Source organism: Eleginops maclovinus, chromosome 13 (genome assembly GCF_036324505.1).
Source record: "Eleginops maclovinus isolate JMC-PN-2008 ecotype Puerto Natales chromosome 13, JC_Emac_rtc_rv5, whole genome shotgun sequence".
In the NCBI taxonomy this organism is placed as follows: domain Eukaryota; kingdom Metazoa; phylum Chordata; class Actinopteri; order Perciformes; family Eleginopidae; genus Eleginops; species Eleginops maclovinus.
In genome coordinates this window covers 15,233,245-15,244,626 of record NC_086361.1, presented here as the reverse complement: position 1 = coordinate 15,244,626, position 11,382 = coordinate 15,233,245, and the positions used below count along the sequence as shown (strand labels likewise).

General features: G+C 42.7%; 1 protein-coding gene across 37 annotated transcripts in view; it reads right to left on the bottom strand.

The window, feature by feature from the left end:
* Positions 1-452: 452 nt before the first annotated feature.
* Positions 453-11,382, bottom strand: part of clasp2 (cytoplasmic linker associated protein 2) — a 58,290-nt gene continuing 47,360 nt past the window's right edge. For all 37 annotated transcript variants that reach the window (XM_063899327.1, XM_063899332.1, XM_063899359.1 and 34 more), the window contains 12 exons: positions 10,939-11,102; positions 10,301-10,379; positions 8,247-8,390; positions 7,793-7,936; positions 7,576-7,682; positions 6,961-7,102; positions 4,332-4,509; positions 3,920-4,113; positions 3,695-3,823; positions 3,045-3,251; positions 2,587-2,703; positions 453-1,943 (listed from right to left, as the gene is read on the bottom strand). In XM_063899327.1, the coding sequence (XP_063755397.1) occupies positions 1,866-1,943; positions 2,587-2,703; positions 3,045-3,251; positions 3,695-3,823; positions 3,920-4,113; positions 4,332-4,509; positions 6,961-7,102; positions 7,576-7,682; positions 7,793-7,936; positions 8,247-8,390; positions 10,301-10,379; positions 10,939-11,102 (1,683 nt within the window). In that variant the 3' untranslated portion in view covers positions 453-1,865. The remainder of the gene's footprint in view (positions 1,944-2,586; positions 2,704-3,044; positions 3,252-3,694; positions 3,824-3,919; positions 4,114-4,331; positions 4,510-6,960; positions 7,103-7,575; positions 7,683-7,792; positions 7,937-8,246; positions 8,391-10,300; positions 10,380-10,938; positions 11,103-11,382) is intronic.

Sequence of the window (11,382 nt, the reverse complement as noted above, 5' to 3'; positions counted from 1 at the left end):
AAGTTAAACCGAAGCAGGATTTTTCTTTTAAGTTTCATTTGAAGGATTTTAAGATGCCCTAAGAGGACAAGTATTTAGGAGACCTCATGAAAAATAATGCATCATTTCTTTCAAAGTTATCCCTTTTATCACCAGTTTAGGTGTTACAGAACACTCTTCCAAAAAGGGCTGAGGCATTGTTGCAGTTTTTAGCTTTTCTGGAATTACTAATGACACGCTTTACATTTCAGGATCTCTGAATTTAAAAAGGTACAATTGGGAGATGGTTTACCACTGATACTGGGTCAGTAAGACAAAGAATAATAGTTTATATAATAGTTTTCAGTCTTTAGTGTTGCGAAGAGTCAACATGGTTGGTATATCGCTTCTGCTGTAAACATTTCTATCCACCTTTCAACCTGGGACTTCTTTTCCACTGCAAAAACCACAAAAAAAGAGAGAGCGCGCACGTATCATGATCTGTACAAGTTCTTTATTGTAACGCAAGCACAGCTTTGTAAATGCACGGAGGAAACACAACAGTGAAAACTAGAATGTTACAAGAGGAGGGAAAGAAAGACATGATGAAGAGCAGGAGAGAAAAGGGTGACATGACAATTATTTTTTCAGAGCTGTAAATAATACATTTCTACACATTTGTCAGAGAAAAAATAAGTGTGAGTTCGAGAGAGAGACTACGGGTAAAGCAACAAAGAGAGAGAAAAAAGTGGGAGCAGTTGCGCATGTGCACCCCCTGGTAAATGTCTAAATGACACAGTTAATGGATATTCAGTTTTAATGTCATATATAGATACATATCCACTACGTGATAATAAGCCATGTCCTGTCTTACGTCATGTAGTAAGCACCACGCACCCGTCTCCCCCCACCCCATGTCGCACAGAAGTGGACAGTTCCAAGGTGAGCTGGGAGAAATGAAGACCATGAATTTTTCTGAAAGGGGCGGACATTGTTCACATTAATTTAAAACATCAGCCACGCTTTTCCGACTGTCGACAGACCTTCAATAAAACCTTTTTAAATGTAGTCTCATGCATAGCCAAGCACATTACACCTTCTACACTTTGGAATCTGTTCTGTAGTCGCTGTGAGCAGGCCGTCCCGCTGTGACTCGCATTAGTGCTGTGTGCGGTTGTTTGGTCGTACCTTTTAGGCTAAGCAGCACCTTTTTGAAAAAAGAGAAAGTGTGTGTTTACGTGAAAACTCCGGACATTAAAAACCGCTGCAGTAAAACCTCATTGCGTAAAATAAATCAAAAATATGACACAATGTAAATTTACATTCCTGTCTACCTGGGCCCCGCTGTTCAAGAAAGACACAAGACGGCACCATTCCTACGTCTCAGGCCTGCTCTATAAACCTACCCCCCCCCCTTTAAAAACGAGATGCACCACCACTTGTTGACATTGACGTGTTATTCAGAGGGGACGCTGCAGTGCTCAGGATAGAGGACGGACATATCATATCTTCATCCTTTTGAGAAATTAGTGACAAACCAGGGTGTGACTGAATGTGTGTTATCTGTTTGTTTGAGGGTTCAGTTCAGTCTGAGATCAGGGAGCGTCCTAAGCGATGGTCGGGAGAACAATAACACTCTTCTGCACCACAACTCCCATCTGGTAGAGGGACAGGAAATGTGTAAGGACTGTGTGTACCTGTGTGTACCTCTGTGTGTGTGTGTGTGTGTGTGTGTGTGTGTCACTTTGCAAGCGTAGGTGTGGATGTATGCAGTTGGCTCCTGTGAAATCAGTTAGGATGTGTGTTTTGTTCTCGGCCTGTGTGGGTGTGAGCTCATGGACTGATGTTTGGGTTTGGTGTGCAGAGCTGCAGTTCAGTGGTTGCCCTGTGGGAGGGCGGCGTGTCTCCTATAGGCAGTCAGACGGGGGTTCACTGCCGCTGGAGCCGGACTGGGCGCGCTTGATGTACAGATTCAACAGCTTCAGCTGCAGACAGAGGAACAGAGGAGGACAGATATGTAAATTTGGACCACACCCATCTTCGAACGCTAGCCTTCATATTGACATTTACTACAAATGTGTAAAGATTTGGGACGTCAAATTGGGTAAGGGGTCTATGATCTCAACCACGCATCGTGTAGTGTCGTATTTATGGTCTGCACTGTTGTGATGCCATGTTGTTGGACAGAACCGTTGCACCCACAGACAAACCGAAAAATAAACTCCAGTGCGTTTCGTTTGTTTTTTGTGATGATTTTTTTTTTGCGTGGGTTGAATTTTTATACTAGATTACAGATTTATTTATTTCAGTAGGTAAGAAATATAAACAAGATCCAGATTGGGAAGACAAAGAACATATGTTATGTCATTCTGTGTTATTTCAATGTAAATGTTTCAACAATAAAATAATGAGGAAAATCTATAAAATACGACAAAGAGACAAAAAACAAAAACACCCCTGAAAGGAGTTTGTTCCTATATTTGAGTTTATTCAGAACATGTTATCTGAAGTGTATCTGAATAAGCCAGATTTCAACCAGAGACAGAAAGAGCTTGATACCATGGCTGAGGTCTACATATTTTCAGTTTGCTTAGTCCACATCTAATATGCTTCTCTAGGTCAGGTTACCTTGCTGCTGGAGAGCTGGTTGAGGTGCGGTTTGAGGTCCTCTCCGATCACTGCGTAAATGGCCACCAAGCAGAACACACAGGCTTTCCGTACACTGCTCTCAGAGTTGTCGTAGCCCTGTTTAACCAGATAAAAAAAGATCAAAAACCAGCAGAAAATATTTTAAAAAAACAAAGGATACAGACAAAGAATTCATGCATGAGTTTGTGGAGGGTGTGTGAGAACAAGAGGTACATTAGTTAAACAAACGTTTGGAAATAAATAAAATAATAGCCATTTAAGGCCACGCTTTACAAGACTGTAAAAGTTTAAATGGTAACACTCTACAGTGAAAGATGGAAACAGCAACACCTCCTCTTACTTTCAATAATGATATCCCCAACATGCTTCTAAAAGTGATTGATTGGGATTTCCAGCATTAGTGTGTTCAAAACAGCTGATCTCTGCGGGTGTGTTACCTGTATGAGTCCTGGCACTATCTCGGGCAGCAGGCTCATCAGACCCTCGCGGGGAACCCTCTCCACCACCTTGGTCTGCATCTTGATGGCGGCCAGGTTGATGGGGTAGTCAGCTGACTGGATGATGGGACACAACACTTTGACACACTGGTCTGGACTGATGGACAACGCCAACATGGCAGCCGTCTCCTCTGCTGCTCGTACCACCTGCAGGAAGACACGCACTTAATCAGATCTGATGCTGTGAAACAAGAAAGGGTTGTACACGTTTCAGTCCCTCTCAACACAACATCCATGTTTTACCTAACTAAAATGGGTGCCACACCTTCTCAAGCATCAAATGTCTGGACTTTGAAGCTCAAATGATCATGGTTAATTACAGTTAAGGCCAGAATTGTATAATTAGAACTAGCAGGCTTTCTTGCTGTTCTCTAACCTGCATCTTTCGACTGCAATCACTCTCATATGCACACTACTAAGGAAGATGGCGCATAACACAATGAGACACACATCTGAATGTAGACTGTTCACTATCTTTCAGGGAAAAGGATATCAAAAGGACTTCTATTCTTGCAAAAACATACATTTAAGTACTTTCAGGGCCTTGGTTTGTCCCTCATATTTACAAACATCCCAGCATGATCACGTACCTCCTTGTGGGGGTCTTTGTGAGCCTCCAGGGCCTTCATGATGGTGAGCTCTGCGTAGTTTTTAAACCTCCAGGGCTGCTTCCCGAGAATCTCCCTCAGCACCCGCAGAGCCAGCGTTCGGATCACATGCTGCGGGCGAGAATCAGAAGGATTATAACAAGTTTACAGTTTAGCTTGGCATATTTGCACAGTGTCCTCTCAGACGTGTGTTTCCGGTGTGTGTACCTCTCTGTCTCCCATGGTTTCCAGCAAGAGCAGCAGGATGGTCTTGAAGTGCTCGTCCCACACCTGCAGCGTGTTCTCGCGGATCAGCTTCAGCAGTTCGCACAGCGCTGCCTTCCTCTCCTCGATGCGCTCGTTGTGATTGGACAACTCTTTCAGCAGCTCGGCCACCAGCTCCGATTGGTCCAGGCTGCTCTCTGTTAAGAGACAATACACAATAAAGCCTAATATCTCCAGTCCTTGCTTGCAATATAGTGCAGTTCATTTTCTATTAGCAGCTTATAATCATTAACAGTGTGATTAGATACGTAAAATAATATATTGTTATTTTAAATCTTAATGACTTTCTTTTCTCTATCCAATCTTTATTAGAATAAAAGGTGCAGGTGTTTTCTGTCAGAATGTGTTTGTGTACCATCTGTGAGCTGCTCGGAGTCGTCCATGCTGGTGTCTTTGCGGCTGTGTTTGAAGGGAGAGTCTAAGAAGTCGCGGGCCCCTCGGGGGCTGGAGGACAGAAGGGGGGTGTTGAGCAGGGACGTCTTGTTGTCTAGAGCCATGCGGCCTCCGTCCACAAAGTCTGTTCCGCTGTCTCCCTGAAGAAAAGCAATGAAAAAAGTTTACATTGCAGCTGAATTCTACTTTATCTGGCCGAGTCCAAATACAAAATAATCTTCTAAATGTTCTCTTTTATTTCCAGCAAAACAAAGTGATATTAAATTGACTGAAAAGTAATTAATTAATCGGATAAACGTAATAACTGTCATCCCGCATAATCAGCACTTTATACCCACAGAGGAGAAAAACAAGCATTTGATGGACAGCACGTCATGCCGCACCTCGTGCTTATTTTCTCAGTTGTCAAAAAGATTTCATAACAAGTTAATTTATTATCAACACTAGAGGTCAGACTGTAACTTGACCTCAACTCTCAAAAATAAAACAGAAGGTCAGAAAAAGAAGCCTCTTGAAACCGGACCGTGACACAACTGTTGAGGCAGTGCCAGACCAGTTGTTGAGTCTGGAGCAGAGCTAAAGTGAAAGTATCGCACCAGGATGAATCAATGTTAAGGGGAAAAACATCCCTAAATGATGGGCAGTACGTCGTTTCAGCAGGTACAGATACTGGTTTGAACAAAGGAAACATAGCTTTACTTTCCAGATTCACTCATCTGGATGAATTCAAGGTATTCCACAAGCACTATTTGGAGGACATTTCCATTTTTGACAGCATGTGGTTCTCTAGTTGTAATAACAACAACCCGATGTTGGGACTTGAGAAGGGTGGCACATGGAGAACCACCAGGTGAGTAGTGCAGCGGGGTTAAGCTGCTCGTGTTTCTGTGTATTTTGCACGCAAACTACTAAGGGGAGGCGGTTTAATGAGTCAGCTGCACTGTGATTGGCAGGCTGCCGACATGGGCTGGTCAGATTTCAGATGCTTGACATGGGGAAAATGTCAAGAGTTCACACCTCTGTACTCGAGTACATCGTGTCCTTAATAAGGGCCGGCGTTAGCGGGGCGAAAAAGCCTGGCATGACTTTTCAGACATTTGGACCGAACAAATAGAGTATGCCTCTCGGTTCCCACACCGCAGGGGGAGTGGTGAAGGGATCAGAGGGGTCGCATACAGTTAATATAGCTACGTGTGTGTATATATAGACTAGTGTGTCTAGACCAGGGGTCTCGAAACCATTTTGAATCGGCCCTCTGCAAATTCTAAAAGTATAATGCAATATGGCCCACAAATTAAACTTTTGCTTGTCTTATATTGCACTTCTCAAATATATATGTTCAAATATATTAATGAGCCTAATTTCAAATAAATTCAGTCATTTAACATTTAAAACATTTTCTAAAAAATCTTAGTTGATAAAAAAAACCCCAATAACTTATTTCTATAACGAGCTTGAAATTGAACCTTCATATTTACTCTTATTATCAGCAATCTGAGGCTTCTGTTTTAAGGAACGACCTGCCAACGAAATAAATGAAACCCTAAAGAGAGATGGGATGTAGGCTGTTTTTTTCTGAAAGCGTTTTCAAGGATCGGGCATTATTCACCTACTTTTGAAACAATATCCACCTCTATAAGCAGCCCAGCTCTCCATACATTTTCGGTATGTGGCCCTCTGTGAAAAAAGTTCGGACACCCCTGGTTTAGACCTATGCAAGACTTCAAATTTTAATCTAATCTAATCTTGTGGTTTCATAAGACAGTACTAATGGGTAACTTTGTTATTTTTTAACCTGCATCCTGGGCAACAATATAATACTTTCAGGCAATTGCATTAATTTCCGTCTAATAAAATGGCTTGATTTTCCCACAGACATTTCTTAAGGCACCCTACAGAGGAATACACATGTTTTCTTTACCTTTCACTCCACAAAATCTAGTCTACTTGTTAATGAGTCTAACAATGCTCACTCTAGGAGAAGTCTCCTTTTTAAGTGTCGCTGTTGTTGAGTACAGACAGCATGGTTTATTGTTACAAATAAAACTGCATGAAGTGTTGCCCACAACAGGGAATTACAGTTAATTGTGTTTTTGAAGAATGCGGGAACTGACGAAAATTAAAACCTGAGGAAACAATAAAAGGCATTCAAGCAATTTCTCTCTTTTACTACCTCTATCCCCAAAACCTTAAGTGTTTTTACTCACGGCGGTACTTTGCTTCACTTTGCAACTATAACCTATCTCACAACGAGCCAGATAGATGAAGTTTGACACTAGTTTTGTGAAAGAGTTCCTAAAAGATGGCAGCTTTACTCTTCAAAATAGATAGTTTCTTACTAATCTTGGCTGGTTATCTTTCGAAATAAGCCCCGTAAATGTTTCACTCTTGCTCTTATTCAAATCATGTCATCATGCCTGAGTAAGAAAATGTCTGCCCAAACCAACCGAATTCAGAACAATATTTGACAGAAGCATCAGTAGAGCTGTACGTGTTCCATACCAGCATTGACACACAGTGAAATAAACTATGATGTACATTTGCATTAACAAATTAAACATGCATCCTCCTGCTCCTCCTCCTCCACTGACCTCCTCTCCCTCCCTCCGGTGGATCGGTTCGTTCATGTCCTCCTGGCTGCGGACGCTGAAGTTCTGGATGGCCTCAGTGACGCCTTTCAGAGAGCTGTAGATGTCCTCCGAGTTCATGTTCTCGGTGTCGTAGTCAAATGCACTGCACACCAACAAGAAGAGAAAGGACGTTTATCTCCAGACATTTTTTGACATTGTGAACTACAGACGTAAAGGAGAAAAAGGGAAGCATAAAAGTTGTTTTTTATTAAATACCTCCAGCTAATTTTAAGTGAACTTCCCAAATGCAGCAACAACAGCTGATCAGGCATGTGGTTAAATGCTCGCTGCATCAGAGCGTATTTGGCAACAGCGTTTTCATTTCCCGGTTAAGGACATACTCTTTTACGAAAGGGCAGAAAACCCTTACACACTATTTGCACAATTGGATGTTTTATCAAATGTACTACTTCAAAATGTCCATAACTTTTTTTTTAACTAATGGAAATATAAAATGGTTTGATCCATACAGACATCTGCAGACTTTTTACTCTTTTCAACCGTGTAGATGTTGTTCTGTACAAACGCTTATTTGTCAATGATGGTTAGACTTTCATGTGCACGTGTGTGCGCTACCTTGGTGAGGGGGTGTTCTGGGAGGTGTTGGTGGGCGATGTGACCGGGCTGGACCAGTTTGCAGGAGATCGGGGGGTGTGGCGCGTCAGAGGGCTGCCCATTGGTGCCTGAGGGAGTGACACACAACAAATCAGGTTAACCTAAGCTAACAGAAGTATGCCATTAATGATATAGCGTAATGATTGACTTCATGTGTCTGAAACCCTCCCTCAGTTACCTGCGCAGCGTTGCCAGTGTTCTTCAGATGGTTTTGAAGCAGCTTGGTGGCGCCGTCCTGAAATGTTTTGGGAAGAGCTGCCAGCAGCATGGTGAACTCCGGAGTATTGAGCTGGAAGAGCGAGATTAACACCGACTGGGCTGCCTGTGACACACACACAAAAAGATCTGTCAAATAGAAAACTCACTGTCTTGAAGATGAATTATTATACAATTATGAGAGAGTAAAATCATTTGATTTTGGCTCCTCTACATTGGAGCAATAACAGCAACAAAATCAAACAATATAAAGGCATTAAGATTTGACTATGCAATACAGTAATAACATAACAATGGGCATTAGCTAACATATTTATATTTGAGTGTATTCTTGACTTCAAAAGAGTGGCAATTCTTTCTGGTACCATGATAATGAACCATGGGAATGGCATTTTGTTTTGAGTGCGAGTCAGCACCTTTCTGACGTCAGAGCTCTTGGGTTCGGTCGTCCAGGTGATGATGCGGGAGATGGCCAGTCGAGTCTCGCTGGAGTTCACAAAGTCTGGAGCCTCCATCTGTAACGTCAGCGTGTCAATGTACTTCAGAATCGCCACCTTCACCTGCAACACAAAAATGAGCATTCATACACATCATTAGTTAGCTGACTGATGACAAGGGAACTGCATGGCCCTAATTCACCTGCAAAAACAAAAACAGTGAAATGAAAGAGTGAGCACCAAAGTTCATAGTCAGCGAAGGCTTCTCTTGCAGGTCTGAAAATCAAATAACTGGATGAATCAGTGAGAAAAGAGCAATGTGCATTCATGTTCATGCTTTATCACGTGGGAAAATAAATCACTGACAGAAAGGCAATGAGAAATGACAAAACAAATGTTACTGCAGACTCTGAATCGCAGCTACTGTCTCCTGAGTTTCCTCTCTCCTTATGCACCTCAAGGACCAGAAACTTCCTCCAAATCACTTAGCAGCTAAGTGCGCGCCATATAATTGCTCCCCCCGGAGCGCACTGACCTGGGAGGACTGGCTCCAGGCTGCAGCCTGCTCGTCTAGAGAGCAGGCGTGGCGCCGCGCTCTGGGGGGGAACAATTTAACCTCGGACCCTCCCCTGCATCGCCCTCGCCCGCAACACGAGCTCCGCACAGGCTTCAGAGAGAAAGAGGAGAAGCACCGCGTCAATCAACGGAGAGAGAAAGGGAGGCGAGGACAAGGGAGGGGGGGAGACAAGAGAGGAGTGTAGGGAGGGAGGGAGGATGCAGAGAGTTTAAGAGGAGTAAAAAGATTGGAAAGTAGGCTATATTGAGATTTTAGGATCTGAAAATAACACAGTGTAATTGTTTAGGCCACACGATGGCAGTAAAGCGCTGTGATGCCAATTAAAAAACACAACCAACGGTCCATGAGGCTTCATGCATCAGTTTATGGGATGGATAATGACTGCTGAGCTGCTGAAACATTATATTCTATTAACATGATCACGATGTATTCACATCCCTTATGATGTGTGCACACTTAACAGTGTTGCAAGGAAAGTCTGGTTTATGTTTATTCATTTATAGGGAGATATTTATTTTTCCAGGAATTCAATTAAAGAACTGTCCCGTCCAGTGAATTGCAAATCAGAAAATCAAGATCAAATTTGAAAAATCCTGTAAATCCAGAATTAGCCAATTGATTCGCAAAATCCTTCACAAACATATTTCTGATGTCTCACTGCAAATGTCTTCATATTACCCCGCCTCGTCAACTCTGTTGGCTGCGAGGTCACGTCATGAGCCATTGGAGTATTTCAAAACGTTTGGGAGTCTGAAGAGTTTCTCCGGGCAACGGCACAGGACCATAACTGTGCTTTAAGTTTTCTTTACTGCAATACATTTGAGACTACACTGCTGACAGACAAGACAAACGAGAAACAACAAGCTACCTCTACAACGACAGCAGTAATAATATGCTTAGGCAAATCAAGAGCAAGAAAAGTCTTGAAAGAAAATGTATTTCTGTAAATTATGAGGCTTATAATATCTTTCATTGCCCAAGTTTAGTTGGAAGACAGAATAAAGAAAGAAAGACCTAAAAGGAATAAAAAAAAGTTGTGAGAAAGGTTTGAAATATCAGGCAGGATCGGAGGGGAGGGGCCACAGCAACAGAGAGATACAAGTGAAATGACAGCGGGGAAAGTAGAAGTAGCAGATCTTGAGGGGTAGGTAAGGTATGGGGGGGGGGGGGGGGGGGCAAAGGTGATAGTGAGGATAAAAGTAAGAGTGGATGGCAAGGAGTTAGAGGGGGGAAGCTTGAAGGGAGTGTCCGCACTGAAGCAGAGCACAAATTCAGCCATGGGAGGCAGAAACATCCAATCACAGCCCGGGACTCAGGGTTTCAGTCAAGCATAGTGAGGTCAAATCGGTACAGCAGTTACCATGGTTACTCACAGTCCCTGAGGTCCTCCCTGACTCAAACCTGAACACACTCCTAACATAGACACACAAACAGAGCAAAGGAACACGTGATCTACCTTGAGGTTTGGCGTCTGTGTCTGGTCCACAGTGAACCTCATGAGAATAGTGAACTGGAGATCATTGGGGAACGAGTCTCTGAAAGAGGGGGGAAACAAATCCGCATTAAAATCAACACACACACACACACACACACACACACACACACACACACACACACACACACACACACAAGTTAAGGATCTTTGAATATTTTAGCAACCAGGTGAAATAATGCTTTACGCTATCATGTCTCTTTATGTATGTGTAAGAAACAGCGGACAGAGTTCATCCTCACATTTGATTTTACAGGCGTTACAAATAATCAAGTGCAACAAGCTTTTCTGAGCTCTCAACCACACCTTTGTTATAAAAAGTATGTTAGGAGGGCAGCAAATAAAGACGAATCCCCAGATTATTTTCTGCGATTAATCTATTGAACACTCGGTCTCTAAATAGTGAGAAAATCTCCATTCTAGGTAAGACCATACAGAGGTGATGTTTATAAATCTCATGACGTGTCCGTTTTAAACAATCTTAATATTAATGTGATTTAAAACTGAAATCTACATATTTCAGAGACTGAAGACGGCACCGTCTTATGTTACGCAGGGTTCTACTCGTGTTCTCTTATGTCAGTCCGCAGTGTTTCACCCACCGTGTGATGTCCAGCGCTCTCTGGACTTTGGCCTGAACAGAGCCCAGCAGGTCCGCTCCCATCTTCTTCAGCAGCTGTGTGAGCAGGACGAACAACCAGTCCTGCAGATCCTCCTTATGCACCAGGATGAAATCTACCAGAGTCTCCAGGAACATACTGAATACCTAAACACACACACAAACATTTTGGGTCATACAGCTACTCAGTCACTCAATAATTCATATGGTTCATGCACACATGCTTGCAAACAAAAGTGTTGCATTGACTGTTTGATTACAGGACACAGGTTAGGAAGTATCATGTGAGAGTAGCGTTAGGTCCCATTTCGAAGTTAGTGGTTATTCACTCATCATTGCAGCCACACACCTTGATCCCACACTCACCAATTAGTATTTAAATAATAAAGGGATACTTCAACCCCAAAATTATTGTTTGTTTTTCTGT